The following is a 16,941-nucleotide window of genomic DNA, read 5'->3' as shown; positions in this document are numbered from 1 at the left end:
TAATAATAATAACAATAATAATAATAATCATACGCAAAACACTGGGTCACAGACCCAGGACCGTGACAGTTTGCAAGTTAATCTTACTGCTGATGTCATCTTGTACACCTTTAAGCACTTTTTCCACCCCTAAAAAACTACCTGGATGCCAACGGTCATAATAAGCTTTTTGCAATCAAAGTTATACTCGGCCATGCGTGATCCTCAAAGTTAAGCTTAATTGTCGTCAAATCATAATCAAACCAATGGTTTATTCAAGAAAACAAACTCTTGTTAAAATTTCAAAACATGTTTTTATTGAAGTAAAACAAATCAATACACTCAATTTTTAAAAACAAGTAAATACACACACACACACACACACACACACACACACACACACATTGATTTAACTGATTTAAAAGATTAATAAAATCACAACAGATATGCAGCCTCACTCCACCGACAAAATCTTGTTTTCTTATTTAAGACATTAGGACATTGGTTTTGGAAATCTCAGTAACACTAGTCTCTAATTCCGACAGAGACTTCCCAATGTCACTTGATTCTCTGACCTCAAAGAGATAAACTTCTGCAGCCCCTCTGACCTGAGCAGGGTGAGGTGAACCTCTCTAATAGAATGGCTGTGAAATGTCCATTCCAAAATCTTTTACACACTTCATCAGAATAGCAGAAGAAATATTATTTTTCCTTCAGAAAAAGACAAGAATGAAGAAAAAAGAAAATGTTCAGATCAAACATCAAACAATTTTCTGAGGAAGGACACTGCCCTGAACCATTTTATACCTTTCCAGAACACTTTCAAGCAAACAACATTCCACAGCACATCATATATCTCTATACCTTCAATCCAGCTCATCTTTGCCCCTCTCCCACTCTAAAAAAGTTACGACCACCCGTCACCTCCCGAGAAGGAGGATGTCTGGAGATCTTCAAGTCTACAATGCAATTGCATACAATTGGTGTCAGGAGTGAGCTTGCTATACCAAAGTGAGAAAGTGATGTTACTATTACCAATGTGATATGATTAAAATATGTCATTAATACATAAAATAAAGAAATTTCCAGTACAGAGGAAAGCAGTCTTACATATTTGTTTAATATGTGCATTGAAGGACATGGTCAAAAATCACATGTGTTTCTTTGTGCGTCTCTGTATGTCATTATGTATGTTTGAGTGAGTGAGTGAGCCTCTGTGTGTGTGCATGCCTGGGCCAGGGTTTGGGGCTTGATGTGCCTTTGCCCCTGTAGAACATGGTCATGGAGGGAGTGGTTACATATCTAAATGCATATAACACAATAACACGAATTGAAATAAAAAAAAAAACTAAACAGATAAAAGAAACACCTGAAAAAGACGAGGCTACTGAGAACCTATAAAGCTGATGTTAGAAAATCAAAATATGTTTGGCACAACAGTACATTCAGATCATAGTTATAATTGCAAAAAAGCTGACAGACAGAACAGGATTTAAAAAAACAAAAAACAAACTCCTATATTTGTCATTGCAGAGCCAATGAGCTGTATTAATTTGCAAAATGAAAAAACAACGATAGTCTCTGTTGGTCTCTTACTCGTTACATGTCTCTTCCTCTTTTATCATCTTTTTAAAATTATTTTTTTATAAAGCCAACCATGATATTTAATATATAAAAAGAACTGACTACATTTCTGTTTTTCATCAAGAAATCATGGAAGTGCTGTTTCTGCAGTCACAGTCCTTTTTAAGCAACTGGAGCTGTTGTGTTTTGTTTTTATTTGAAATTTATTCAATGGTATGGATATCCGGATCACTCCTCATGTGTTGTCCTAGGTTGTTTAAATTCATCAGGCAATGGTGCACCAGCTTTTCTGTTTTAATTGTTTTAATTTGTCTTCGTGCTTTTTCTGCATTTCCTCCCTTTCTTTCTTAAGCATTTCTTCTTTGTGGTCTGCGACTTTGTGCAAAAGAGTAAACTCATTCTTGTGTTCCTGTTGCTTTTGCATTAATATTCCATATGTTTCCTTCAGATCCCTTATCTCCTCGTTATATTTATCTATCAGTGATTCAAAGTCCCTGGTGTATTTCTCTCTGAAATCATTGAACAGTTCAGCTTGATTTCTGGCATCATCTTCATATTTCTGCTTCATTTCCTCCATTTTAGTTTTATAGTCTTTCTCTAATGCTCTTCTCTTCCTTTCCTCCTCCTCTAATCTAATGCAATGTTCTTTTATTTTCCTTTCATATACTTCTCTTTCCAAGTCATATTTTTCTTTGAGATTTTTAATTTTCATAGCTTCTGCTTCTCGTCTCTGTATATTTTCTTGATACCTTTTTTCCCACCATTCATTTCTTTCCATCTCCCAGGCCTCTCTCTCTTTTCTTGTTTCTTCTCTGGTGTGCTCCAGCTCTCTGATGAGCTCTTCCTTTGATTCAGATTCTATTTGCTTCTCCAAAGTTTCCAGTCTTTGTTTCCATTGTTGTCGTTGAGTTTCTTCCTGTTCTGTCTTCTTTCTGTCTTCATCTTCTCTGATTTTCTTTTCTATCTCTCTGTTCTCTCGCTCCTTGATAATGCAGTCCTCCATCTGCTTCAGCTGAATCATACTCTGCTCTTTCTCAGATTCAATTTTAGAGATCTGTTCTTCTATTTCTTTTTTTATTTTTTGCATTTCTTCTTCATGCTTCCTTTTAAGCTCCTCCCTCTCTCTCTTCATGTCTTCATCTTTCTCTTTCAGCAGCGTCTCTACTTTCTTCTGTATCGCTGCCTCGGCCTCTTGGAACATCTCAGTGGTGTAGTGTCTGCCATCATTTTCTTTCAACATGGCTTCAGTTTTGATCAGCAGGTCTGTCACTTGTCTACGGTTTGTTTGATCTTTGTTGTTGAAGACGTGGTATCTGCCTCCACAGTCATTAATCAGAGTTTTTACGAAATCGGCACAATCTTCTTTTATGTAACTTTCAATGGATGTGTCTTCAAGCTCATCTCCTCTGGTGAAAGTAACAATGATGAAGTTTCCTGACTTCTTTCCAAAAATCTCTTTGATCTTTTTCACGGCTTCTTTTTCCTCATCTGTAAATCGACCGATCGGCACCACCAGTAAGAACACATGAGGTCCAGGAGACAGCAAGCTGATACATTTCAGAAGCTCCTGTCGAACTTCATAATGGGACAGAGTCGTGTCAAACAAGCCGGGGGTGTCGACCACAACAACAGGACATCCATCAATTTCTCCTGCTGCTTTCTGACATTCTCTGGTCACAGAAATCTGACTGGCTTTGGATAAAAAATTTATTTTGTTTAAAATGGTGTTTGCAGTTGCACTTTTCCCGCTGCCAGTTTTCCCAATCAGCACCATCCGGATGGACTGTTTAGTATCACTTCCATTATCAGGTCCAGCCTCCCTCTTGTGTTTAACTTCCTCCAGTTCAGCATCAAGTCTTGTTACCCTCTCAATCTGAGCTTTGCATAACATCTCAGTTGTGAAGCACTTGGGTCCTTCAGGTCTCATCTTTTCCACTCTATCTATGAGCTCAACAATTGGTTTTGTTTCCTTGATATTAAGAACAACTGAATTTCCTCCCCACCTTTCAAAGAGCTCATGCATGTCTTTGTTTTCCTTTAGAGAGTTAACAACAACTGGATCTGTAGGATCTGAGTCCACAGTGAACAGAATCATGGTGAAGTCATTGACTCGAGAGCTGAATGTGTTCTGGATGGTCTCTAACTCTCCTTTGTCTTCATCAGTGAGGGGAGCCACAGGTAGGACCAGGATGAAGGCATGGACACCCTCAGGATCACAGAGGGAGATACACTTGAGTGATTCCTCCATCACTGCCTCCTGAGGTTTTCCATACAAGGCAGGCAGCTCCACCAGGGAAACCCAACGTCCACACACCTCTCCCTGATGTTTAACACACTCTGATGAGTTCGAGACTGAATGAAGCTCTGTCTGACCTAAAATGGCCTTGGCTGCTGAAGTCTTCCCTGCTCCTCTCCTCCCACACAGAACCAGGTTTAAAGATGGTTTGAGGAATTCAGGCTGTGGTCTGATGGTCTCTTCAGTGACTCTGAGGAATTTTCCTTTGTTCTCATGTACAATGTCTTCAATCTTCTCCATCAGCTGTTTATGATCATTTTCAAACATGTTGTAGTGCCGACCTTCACAATCGCTGAGGAGTAATTTCACAGACACACTTGTCTCTTCCTCATGTGTGATGATGACCATGGAGTGTTTAAAGATATCTTCACCAAACAAACTCAGGATGAACTTCAGAGTTTTTCTGTTCTCCTCAGTGAAATCAGAAGGTTTCACTAACAGCAGCAGAACATTTGGTCCAGGAGGACAGAGACTCACACAGCTCCTAATCTCCTCTCTTACCCTCTCCACAGGCAGAGTGAATATGTCGGGAGTTTTCACCACTATTAATGGTTTTCCTCTCCACTCTCCATGATGGGAAACTTGACTGGTTCGAAGAATTCTTGGAAAGCCTGATTCTTTAACATTTCTGATAAAATTAAAGAGTGATGTTTTCTTTTTGTGGCTCATTCCAAAGAGCATAATCCTGAGTCCATTTTCTATGAAGAAAAAAACAAGAATTACTTTCAAAGGTTAAGAAAAGTGGACTGATTGCACTAAATACTTCAGTCAAATATATTTTACAAGAACTCCATATGAAACGTGTGTCTGAGAGTTTGTATATAATTTCATGCTTCACTCTCTTTTATGTTTTTATGTCTTTCTATTACAGCATTAAATCAGCCTCTGCTTCATGTGGCTTTTCTAATCTATGAGGTGGAAAAACAAGAACAGACTGGACAGTGTACAATGCAAAGACTGATTATGTTTTAGAAGAGGTTTTTATTTTGTTTTACATGTTCTGGGACAGAAGATTTTAAAGGTTTACTTAGTGGACTTCCACTAAATTATAACTGTATACATATAATGGTGAAATGTTCTTTCAGTTTTAGTTCCATTAATTAAACCAGACAATATCATAACTTTACTTCAGGAAAGAGATGAACTGATGAAGCAGATGTTGAACACTTTTGGTTTAAAATGGGTTAAAATCATTTTTATAATCAAAATTCAACACACAATGCTCCATAAGGACAACATGAAAGCTTGAAATTCTTGCAAATTCATTAAAATTAAAAACTTGTGACCAATTTGATTTAAACTTTTAACATTATTACAAAATATTTTTATAGACTTACGAACAGGGGCTCCAGCTGTGCTTGGATGACAAATCAGATGATTTCCATCATTATGCGCTATAATTTCCTTAATTTTTGACTGCAACTCACGAACTTCAAGGAATTTCCGTCTCAGAGATTGAAGTCTGCACTTTCTGATCAAGTCCTCTAAAGGTTGACTGTACATGCGAGACTTTGCTCTGGGCGTTGATTTCAGAACCAGTGAATGGTCAAAAGAATAATCACTGAAGATGTTCAGGATTTCACAGAGCCTCAGTTTGTGTTCCTCTGTGAAGTCCTCAGGCTGTATGACCAGTAGGAACACATGAGGGCCAGGATCAGAGAGCCTCACACACTTTTCTACATGTCCTCTTAGTTTGTCTTCAGAGATGCTGGAATGAAGCAGATCTGGTGTGTTGATAAGAACAATTTCTTTGCTTTGAATGCTCACACAACAGTCAACTTCTTCCACTGTGTTAAATTTATTCTCTCCCAGTAAGAAGTTTCCCACTGAACTCCTCTCAGACCAGCTGTTCCCCAGCAGAACAATCCTCATCTCAGACACTGAAATGGTAACAAAAATGTTAAAGGTTAGCACAAATGTAATCTTTTAATGCAACATGTGTTCTAAATAATACATTTGAATTACTATAGATTCATATAATATAAAATGTTTTATTTAAAATGTAACTCCATGACTTACATGTTTCATCTTTGTTTTCACATGTACTGTTTTAGCTTTAATAATGTTGAAGACATACAGTTGGGTCTGAACATTTTTAATCATAGATTGTGTAGTACATCATGACAATTTCCAGATTTAGAAATGAAAAAATTAAGATGCAGATAAAATGCAGGTTCCACATTTAATAAACAGTGTTGGGCAAGTTCCTTTGAAAAAGTAATTGATTATAGTTACTAGTTACTTCTTCAAAAAAGTAACTGAGTTAGTAACTGAGTTACAAGATTCTAAAAGTAATTAATTACTAGGAAAATTAACTATTGCGTTACTTTAAAAAAGAAATGTTTAACCCTCTGGTGCCCAGGGTATAATTGGCCATTTTTAACTACTACTACCTCTACATTTTACCTTAAAAACTATTTACTTTGCCTTGTTTCTTTTCAGCACAACCTCATGTGTCTGTATTTACGGTTATGTTTTCATTTTGACATACTGTATTAACACAATTGATCTAAAATCAGACAAAAAGCTTAACATTCAAGTACAAAAAATTATAGTTTTTACTGTAACAACCACAAACATATGTTGTGGAAGTTTTCCATTAAATAAAGCCTGCAGACAAGCGGTGAGCGGTAGCTAACATTCTTTAATCAAAACAAAGAACAGAAAACCAAGCTTGGTGGAGAGCCTGCATGATCGGGGGGCAGGCAGTCAGCAGAGTCTCTCTCTGAGCCTAGCATGGCTCTCAGTTAAATACCTTCTTCAGGAACAAAAGGCAGTACACAGCTGTATCACACCTTAAGGTTCACACTCCCTTGCTACCTCCCAGAGTCATCGAAGAGACAAAAGATTTTTCCTGTGGAGTTGTCTGCTTCCCCCAACTTCCTTACCAGACTCCCACCATCTGTCTAACTGTATGAGTGTGAGACATGTTAAAATCCAGTGGCACCAAAGCATTATACAATAAAATAATGTGAATAATACATAAGTAAAAGAAATTCCTATACGCATGTTTAAATGAATCATATTTCATAACTTTAAATGCAAATATAAATTGTCAATTTTAAAATCCTATACACAAGTTATTTGCAGCCATTTACCTTTGACCCTTTTTTATAACCATTTCAAACTATTTACATAACAATCAGGTGTTCTGCCACATAAGTTATTTGTGCCAGTGTAAAAAATAATTTCTGTCCACTATAAACATCACAGATGGTCTGACAGCAGCAGGTGTATCACTCCTCCTGTTTTTTTACCTGGAGACAGCAGTCGCCTCATTGTTCTGACACACAACACAAAACTATCCACAACACTACACACTAACTACACAAGACAACACTTTAACTACACACTCCAAACATGCTAAACGTCACAAATCTCTCACATCTCAAAACTCTCTCTCTCTCTCTCTCTCTCTCGCTGTCACTCCTAAAACTTCCCCCTCTTCCTAAACAACCAAATGAGCAATAATATTGCTAAGGGACGGTACAGGGAAAACATGAAGTCTGTTACAGCAGCTGAAACATCAGGCCCGGACCAGATAGCTTCCCATGTCATGTGCTCAAAGCATGCACTCACAAACTGGCAGCTGTCTTGGCAGACAACTTTAGCCTCTCACTGTTTTTGTCTGTAGTCCCCTCATGCCTTAAGAGGAACACTATCATCCAAAATCATCATCATCAAAGGTGGTACGGATCAGCAGTGTCACATCATCTACACTGACGATCAGTACCCCAGGGATGTGTGAGTCAGCCCCTGCTGTAAACTCCGTTCACCCACGACTGTGGGGCCACACACAGATCCAACACCATCATTAAATTTGCAGACAACACCACCATCATCAGCTGCAATTCAAATGGAGACGAGCCTGCCTACAGGGCAGAGGTGAGAGCCCTGACAACCTGCTCCTCAGCGTCAGTAAGACCAAAGCTCATCGTGGACTACAGTAGACTGCATGGTGGAGGACCATTTACCTTATTTACCTCAAGGGGACAGAGGTGGAGAGGTTCAGATACTTCAGGTTCCTGTTGATTAACATCAGTGAGGATCTGAGCTGGTCACATTACGTATGTGACATATATTTTTTATTAATATATGTCTTCTTTATTTATATAATGTATCTTATTTATGTCTTATTTATGTTACGTCTGTGCATTTTTACTTTCTGTGTGAAAATATTGAGGATGATCTGAGCCTAATAATTTCATTGCTAATAGTAATATGCCATTGTTACCTGTATATGACGAATAACAACTTGAACGTGTTGAACTATTTTTTTTGACATCATTAAAATAAAGGTTAAAGTATGTACTTTAATTGCATCTGCAGAGTTTAATTTCTAATCTTTTGTAATGTCCTACAGAGGTATGGAATATGTATCAATATAAATGTCACTGTCAACAAACTCCCAGAGCTGGATATTCAATTTAATGTGTCCAACTTTGCTGTGGTACCTTCTATTCTGAGCAGGTATTTTTAACCAATAACTAATTTATTCCTTTTGAATTAATATAGCACTACTTAGTTGTATTTTTTTCTTCAAGAAATATCTTGGAGTGTTTTTCAAAACTCACTGTTGGGTGGTGGGGAAATGCTGTTCCTACGTTTCATGATTAATTAGTCTTCTGGAACTGCAAGAGAAAAAACGAAAAACATGATTTAAGCTGTTTAATTTTTTATCACACTTTTATTATTTGGGTAAACAGGTGGAAAAAGAACAAATTAAAGTTAAAGTAATGTAGAGCCTGTTTCCTAATTCAAATTGTGATATTGCTAATACAAAAAGACAAAGAGAAAAAAGGCGTCCTACATATTTGTTTAATATGTGAATTGAAGGACATAGCCTGGTCAAAAATGACTCCAAGGTTCCTCACAGTGCTACTGGAGGCCAAGGTAATGCTTGGTAATAAGTTGGGTGTCATCTGCATAGCAGTGAAAATGTATACTATGTCTTCTGATGATACTGTCTAAGTGAAGCATGTATAATGTAAACAGAATTGGTCCTAGCACTGAACCCTGTTGAACTCCATAATTAACCCCAGTGTGTGAAGAGGACTCTCCATTTAACAAATTGGAGTCTATTAGATAGATATGATTCACCACTGTTACATATTGCATATCTTCAGGTATTCTGCACAAAAAGAAATAAAATTGTACTGTAAATAAATAATGTACAACATAAACAACTTTAAGTTATGTGTAATTTCATGGTAATCTTCTGGAAAGCAAACAATATTTGCCCATCTTGCATTGTAAGTACGTTGTCGTTTTCAGGGCATGGGCTGTATTATGGAGTGAATCAACAGATTTGATACCCCTGAAGCACATCCCCCTCCCCAAAGAATGCTCTGAGAGTGATAGTAAAATGTCTTTTTTTGGGGAAAAAAAAACAGCAGTAATACCTAATCCAGAAAAATTAATTCTGGGTTAAGAAGTGGGTTTCCAAAATACAGATCAATGGAAGATTGCTAACAACTATAGAGTGCTAGACTTTAATAAACTAGATTATTACCTCTGTTAATCTAAATTTGTTTCAAAATGTTTACTTATAAAATATGGAATCGATTCATAAAGGCCTAAAATTGTATAGAAATGGAGAGGCAAATCCAGTCTCGAAGCCAAAAATTTCAGTTACCCATTGATGAAGGTAAACTATGGGCAGAAATCTGTGCCATCAGAAATTGAATTTGAATAAGTTAAATTTGAATTTGAATTGCTAGGATTGAATCTGAATTGTAACTTGAATAAATGCTTTTACAAACTGAATATGAATTAGCCTAATTTGAAATTCAATTTATTGGTTTGAAAATGATCATCACTAAATTGAAATTGAATTTTATGTTTTGAAAATGAAGTCATTTGCTTTGAAACTGTATTTTATCCTTTAAAAATTTAGCTCTCAAATAATTTCAGATTCACTTCTCACCATTCAGTTTCAGTTCTACAATTCAATTTCAGTTCCAATATTCAGTTTTTTGGGACTTACATCTGGTTCCGGTTCAAGAGTAATGAGCGCAGATTAATAGAACTACGTTTTACTAGCAGACTGAAAGTGTTACTGACGGGAATCTACAGCATCTTGAGCTGAATTAAGAACTTCAGAAGTCATTCGTCACGTCGAATAACCAGCGGATAAACTCTCAGGTTGGTAATAAATGTATTAAATGTATAAGAACAAGCGTCATGTTAACAAATGATAGCCGTATAGTAACTTTTATGCTTATTGTAGCTGTTAGCTAAAAACGCTGATTTAGCTTTTAAAAATTCAGTTTTTAAAAGCATTTATTCAAGTTACAATTCAGATTCAATCCGAGCAATTCAAATTCAAATTTAACTTATTCAAATTCAGTTTCTGATGGCACAAATTTCTGCATATAGTAAACAACACACATAAGCAGTGAAAACAAAGCATACAAATACCTGAATATGTGTTTGTGAAGGAATTCAGTCCATAAGCACATCCATCTACAAAGCACAAAAAACAACTTCAGATTTATCTCACTCTCTTAAACAATTAACAAAAGTTAAAGCAGTTCACATGTTACATACACTTTAAATCATATATTTTTTGACAGTTTTAATGTTCTTGCCTTTGTGCTCCAAAATCATTTGTTTTAAATTAAACTATAAACAAGTAGCTGAAGTGCAGACTTCATGGACCAAACTGTATGGCACGGCATTTATTTTTTTCTGTAATCTTAAAATGATAACTTGGAAAAAGAAATTAATAAAAATGTAAAAAATAACATTTATAATAAAAAACATTTGAATAAATTATAGAAAAGTGAAATAACCACTTTTCAGTACCATGTGAATTGAAGGACATATCCTGGTCATAAATGACATTTCAGCACCATTGTAGACATGAATTGATTATCACGGAATATAAATAACAGTTTTATAATGGTCTTAATTTCACACATATTTTGCCTAGACTTTCTTGTTTGTATTATTAAATATAACAGTAATTGTATTAAAAGTAATATTTTTTGTTAAATATAAGACAGAGGATTGAAGCCAGATGTTATTATTGGTTACAGATATCTATTTTTGATCTCCTCGATAACTAATATGAGCACGTTGTGTATTAGTAAGAGACACTGAGGTCCAGCCACTCTTTTACACAGTGAAACTGATTCAAAATATCTTTCCATTTATTTGCTAAATTCCAATGTATATATTTTTGATATCTGATATTTTTTTTAGTATAATAAACATTTTTTGAGCAACTAGCAGCACTTTTCTTAAAGATTATATTATATTAGATGAAACTGTAATAATCTCTTGGGTGGGTTCCTCTGGGAAACTCAGTTTCCAGTAGCACAGCACGACAGAAGTTGTTGTTACAGATACAATAAAGGCGAATGAGAGTAAGGATATGGGCATAAATACACCATATATATATATAAAAAACACCCAGCACGCCCCTGCGGGCGGTTTATCCTTCAAGCTCGGGTCCTCTACCAGAGGCCTGGGAGCTTGAGGGTCCTGCGCAGTATCTTAGCTGTTCCCAGGACTGCGCTCTTCTGGACAGAGATCTCCGATGTTATTCCCGGGATCTGCTGGAGCCACTCGCCTAGCTTGGGAGTCACCGCACCTAGTGCTCCGATTACCACGGGGACCACCGTTACCTTCACCCTCCACATCCTCTCGAGCTCTTCTCTGAGCCCTTGGTATTTCTCCAGCTTCTCGTGTTCCTTCTTCCTGATATTGCTGTCATTCGGAACCGCTACATCGATCACTACGGCCGTCTTCTTCTGTTTGTCTACCACCACTATGTCCGGTTGGTTAGCCACCACCATTTTGTCCGTCTGTATCTGGAAGTCCCACAGGATCTTAGCTCAGTCATTCTCCACCACCCTTGGGGGCATCTCCCATTTTGACCTCGGGACTTCCAGGTTCGGGACTTATGCCTTTGGAACAGGGGATCGCAAGTTCAATTCCTGCCTGGGGCGTCTGTATCCAGTAAGGGTCCTAAGGCTAGACCCCCTATGCTAAGCAAGCCTACCGCAGACATGAGCGAGACAGATAAATATGAAGGCATGCCGGCTCGGACGTCGCCCGGATCAACAAGGTCCGCGTCAGGTGTTGAGGAACCAGGGCACCCTGACGAAAAGTGGGCTACTGGAACAAGAAGGCATCGGTGGGCAAGAGATGAAAACAGGGCGTTGTTGGAATGCTACTACGCAAGTAACCCTGGCGGAAGGGGCTACATGAATAGGATGAGGGACCTATGGATTCTTCGATACCCAACATCCACAATGACGGCGAAACAACTAGTAGCTCAGTGTTCCAACATTCGAAAGAAGGGACTGCTCTCACAGCTAGAGATTGACGAGGTACAACACAAATGCTACGGCAAGGAGGAGTCAGGACGCCAGGTCAGGGGGGCGATATCATCACCCCCACCCGAGATTGGGTACATAGCCCCAAGTGCGATAGGAGAAGGATCGTTGAGTGCGAGAGGAACTGACTTGAAAAATAGGATCATGGCTAAGCTTGAAACCTGGATCCCCCGTAGCCGGTTACCAAGATTGCGTGAAGTACCTTCAGAAGGTCTGCTAGATGATGTCAATGCAGCACTACGGGCAATACCTACAACCACGATTACCAACACTAACAAGCTGATCTACAATACGGCAGCAGTGATCAGTGAGATGCTTGGCTACAAGTTGAACAGCGACAAGGGGCAGTACCCTCCATGGAGAAGGAGGCTAGAGGGCAAGATCAAAGTAGCACGGAGGGAGGTTAGCCAACTAACGGAGTTGCAGAAAGGTGCGACAAAGAAGGTGCCTAAGAAATACAGCAAGCTGTCCATACCTGAGGCCTTGGAAACTGCCAAGCAAAGACTCACAGCCTTGGCCAGCCGCTTGAGGAGGTACACCAGAGAGATAGAAGGCAGGAGAATAAACCAGCTGTTCTCCACAGAACCAGCAAAGGTGTACTCTCAGTGGCAAGGGAACAATAAGAGAACAGCACCACCAAGGCTGGAGACGGAGCAATACTGGAAGGGCATATGGGAGAAGGATGCAACCCATAACGGCAATGCTCAGTGGCTAGAGGATCTGAGGGCAGACCACAGCGACCTCCCTGAACAGGGTCCAGTAACCATCACAGTGGCAGATATCCAAGAAAGGGTCTCCAGTATGAAGAGTTGGACAGCACCAGGGCCCGACATGGTTCACGCCTACTGGCTGAAGAAGCTGACTGCACTCCATGAGCGTCTGGCAGCACAAATGAACCAGCTGCTAGTTAACGAGAGACACCCGGAATGGCTAACTGAAGGCCGGACGGTCCTGATCCCCAAGGACCCCAAGAAGGGACCGGTCCCCTCCAACTACCGACCAATAACCTGCCTCAGTACTACATGGAAGCTCCTGTCAGGCATCATATCGGCTAAGATGAACAGGCACATGGGTCAATACATGAGCGGGACACAGAAAGGAATTGGCAAGAATACCAGAGGCGCAAAACACCAGCTACTGGTAGACAGAACAATCAGCCGAGACTGCAAGACCAGACTGACCAACCTGTGCACTGCCTGGATTGATTACAAGAAGGCCTATGACTCAATGCCCCACAGCTGGATACTGGAATGCCTAGAATTGTACAAGATCAATGGGACCCTAAGAGCCTTCATCAGGAACTCAATGGGGATGTGGCGTACAACACTAGAGGCCAACTCCAAGCCCATAGCACAAGTCACCATCAAGTGCGGGATCTACCAAGGAGATGCTCTGTCCCCACTGCTGTTCTGCATAGGCCTGAACCCCCTCAGTGAGATCATTAACAAGACTGGCTACGGATACCGACTACGGAACGGAGCAGTTGTCAGCCACCTCCTGTACATGGATGACATCAAGCTGTATGCCAAGAGTGAACGAGACATCGATTCACTGATCCACACTACCAGGCTATACAGCAATGACATTGGAATGTCGTTCGGACTGGAGAAGTGTAGCCGGATGGTAACAAAGAGAGGGAAGGTAGTCAGAACTGAGGGGATTGAACTACCAGAAGGCAACATTGCAGACATAGAGGACAGTTACAAGTACTTGGGGATCCCGCAGGCGAATGGGAACCATGAAGAGGCCGCTAGAAAAGCTGCAACCACCAAGTACCTGCAGAGGGTCAGGCAAGTCCTGAGGAGTCAGCTGAATGGTAAGAACAAGATCCGGGCCATCAACACGTACGCCCTGCCCGTGATCAGGTACCCTGCTGGGGTAATAGGCTGGCCAAAGGAGGAGATAGAAGCCACTGACATAAAGACAAGAAAGCTCCTCACCATGCATGGAGGGTTTCACCCCAAGTCCAGCACCCTGAGGCTGTACGCTAAGCGGAAGGAAGGGGGCCGGGGACTGGTGAGTGTCAGCACCACAGTCCAGGATGAGACAACGAACATCCAAGAATACATTGGGAAGATGGCCCCAACTGACCGAGTGCTCAGTGAATACCTCAGGCAGCAGAAACCCAAGAAAGAGGAGGGAGACGAGGAACCATTATGGAAGGACAGGCCCCTGCACGGTATGTACCACCGGCAGATAGAGGAGGTGGCTGATATCCAGAAATCCTACCAGTGGCTGGACAAAGCTGGACTGAAAGACAGCACAGAGGCACTAATCATGGCAGCACAAGAACAAGCTCTGAGCACAAGATCCATAGAGGCTGGGGTCTATCACACCAGGCAAGACCCCAGGTGCAGGCTGTGTAAAGATGCCCCAGAGACAATCCAGCACATAACAGCAGGGTGCAAGATGCTAGCAGGCAAGGCATACATGGAACGCCATAACCAAGTGGCCGGCATAGTGTACAGGAACATCTGTGCCGAGTATAACCTGGAAGTCCCGAGGTCAAAATGGGAGATGCCCCCAAGGGTGGTGGAGAATGACCGAGCTAAGATCCTGTGGGACTTCCAGATACAGACGGACAAAATGGTGGTGGCTAACCAACCGGACATAGTGGTGGTAGACAAACAGAAGAAGACGGCCGTAGTGATCGATGTAGCGGTTCCGAATGACAGCAATATCAGGAAGAAGGAACACGAGAAGCTGGAGAAATACCAAGGGCTCAGAGAAGAGCTCGAGAGGATGTGGAGGGTGAAGGTAACGGTGGTCCCCGTGGTAATCGGAGCACTAGGTGCGGTGACTCCCAAGCTAGGCGAGTGGCTCCAGCAGATCCCGGGAATAACATCGGAGATCTCTGTCCAGAAGAGCGCAGTCCTGGGAACAGCTAAGATACTGCGCAGGACCCTCAAGCTCCCAGGCCTCTGGTAGAGGACCCGAGCTTGAAGGATAAACCGCCCGCAGGGGCGTGCTGGGTGTTTTTATATATATATATATATATATATATATATATTGTGAGTACAAGAAAACAATTATTAGAATATAATGTGTTAAATTTGCTTAGATGAGAGCATCCAGCAGTAGATCAGAGGAATAGGGAAGGATTTGTCTGTGTGTTTCAGTTTGGTTTAGCTATAGGCCTGAGAGTGTGTGTAATTGTGTAGAGGGAGAGGAATTTATGGACACTGGGGGTCATCCTGTCATAAAAGGAGACAGGAAGCTACAGTTGGGGGATGCTGATGCTTGTACCTGAATGTAATATAAGCTCATAACTGTCATTACTTAGAAGTAGGTTTGCAGGAGACTCTCCACATGCTTAGCTGTAAAAGTAAGACAACAAGAGGCCAATGGCTTGGTGGATGCAGAGTGGGGGTCTCAGTGCTTGTAATCTGTTAACTGTGTTTTTTATGTTTTGTAGAGGAATTTGGTGTAGCTTGGGTCAGGGGAGACGGACCTTTATGACTAACAGGAAGTCACGTACACAGAGACACACACACAGTGCTTTAACTGTTACAAAGCACACACACCCACACGCACACTCACTCACGTGCACACACATACACATACAGGTACGCGCGCACACACAGGCACTCACGTGCTCGCGCATACATACACAAACCCTGCGTTTGTGTATGTATGCGCACACCATGTGGGTTTTCGATGGGGTCGCTTCTATAAAACTGGTGGAAACAAACAAAGAAGTGCAGATCTGCAGAGGGACACCGGCCTTGCACATCTCCCCTTCTAGAAGATGCATGCGTAACTGAAGATGAATAAAGGTTTTGTGAAATGACTACTGAGTCCGGTGCCGTCTCTGGATGCCCAAGGAATAAAAAAGAACCGGGGTGAAACTGCTTTACCTAACAATATATCGCTGAATAGGCTCCTCTGATTATTTATGACAGTGTGCAGAGGATGCCCAGCATTGTCCATAATGTCCAGCAGTTTCTTTAATGTCCTTTTCTCTGCCACTGTCACCATAGTGTCCAGCTTCATGCCGACCACAGAGCCAGCCTTCCTGATTAGTTTTTCTAGCCTGGATGAGTCCTTCTTTGCTGTGCTGCTCCCCCAGCACACCACAGCATAGAAAAGTACTCCTGCAACCACCGACTGGTAAAACATCCTCTGGAGCTTCCTGCAGATGTTAAAAGACTTCAGCCTCCTGAGGAAGTACAGTCTGCTTTGGCCTTTTTTATACAGGTGCTGCGTTTTGCATGACCAGTCCAGTTTGTGTGGAGCACTGTGAGATATCGAAATTAGAGAGTCGTGACTCCTCCTCACTGAAGCTGAAATGTCTTCAAATGCCTTTAAACAGCCCAAATGTTTGACGACGCAGTTTTTCACCTTTCTTCTGGTGAGTTTTAATGATTTACCACTTATCTCAGAAGTTCATCTGGGCGTAACGTTTTCAGTGGGAGAAACGTTTCTTCACTCATCCAAGTGACTTCTTCAGTCTCAGCTGACTGCAGGTTTCCCCAGTCTTATAAACAGAACATTTGCATAATGACTGAAACCAACCCAGTGAAGGAACAGTGGACTGGGAGGTCAGTTCATTCACCAACTAAAAACGCAATGTCCAGATGAACAGAATCAGCCTTTTGGGATTTACTTACCTGGATGATTGAGCATGCATCAAGACGATTTAACACTTACTACATCATCGGGGCCTCTCCGTAAAGGCAAAACATACATAAAATCAGCTGTTTTCTTGTGGACTGAAGAATAAATACGAATACAGAA

General features: G+C 40.8%; 2 protein-coding genes across 2 annotated transcripts in view; one reads left to right on the top strand and one right to left on the bottom strand.

The window, feature by feature from the left end:
- LOC120717724 (NLR family CARD domain-containing protein 3-like) overlaps positions 1 to 16,941 on the top strand; it is a 77,643-nt gene that overhangs the window by 38,913 nt on the left and 21,789 nt on the right. The gene's annotated exons all lie outside the window — the stretch shown is intronic.
- On the bottom strand, positions 364 to 16,892 carry LOC120717727 (GTPase IMAP family member 8-like). The gene is made up of 5 exons (XM_040005943.1): positions 16,815 to 16,892; positions 10,280 to 10,324; positions 8,434 to 8,490; positions 5,197 to 5,739; positions 364 to 4,557 (listed from the first exon to the last, which is right to left on the bottom strand). The coding sequence occupies exons 3-5, from the start codon at positions 8,468 to 8,470 to the stop codon at positions 1,829 to 1,831; spliced, it is 3,309 nt and encodes a 1,102-aa protein (XP_039861877.1). The 5' UTR covers positions 8,471 to 8,490; positions 10,280 to 10,324; positions 16,815 to 16,892; the 3' UTR covers positions 364 to 1,828.

This window comes from Simochromis diagramma, unplaced genomic scaffold, assembly GCF_900408965.1.
Source record: "Simochromis diagramma unplaced genomic scaffold, fSimDia1.1 OVJJ01000510.1, whole genome shotgun sequence".
Taxonomy (NCBI): domain Eukaryota; kingdom Metazoa; phylum Chordata; class Actinopteri; order Cichliformes; family Cichlidae; genus Simochromis; species Simochromis diagramma.
Note: the sequence above shows the minus strand (reverse complement) of the source record. Positions and strands in the feature narration are given on the sequence as shown.

What these genes read in the sequence shown, in the direction of transcription:
- LOC120717727 (XM_040005943.1), bottom strand. Translation starts at nt 8,470, where the DNA reads ATGAAACGTAGGAACAGCATTTCCCCACCACCCAACA. An exon ending in CATTTCCCCACCACCCAACA is followed by an intron (nt 5,740 to 8,433) that starts GTGAGTTTTGAA and finishes TTACCATTTCAG; the next exon opens with TGTCTGAGATGAGGATTGTT. An exon ending in CACAGCTGGAGCCCCTGTTC is followed by an intron (nt 4,558 to 5,196) that starts GTAAGTCTATAA and finishes TTTTCTTCATAG; the next exon opens with AAAATGGACTCAGGATTATG.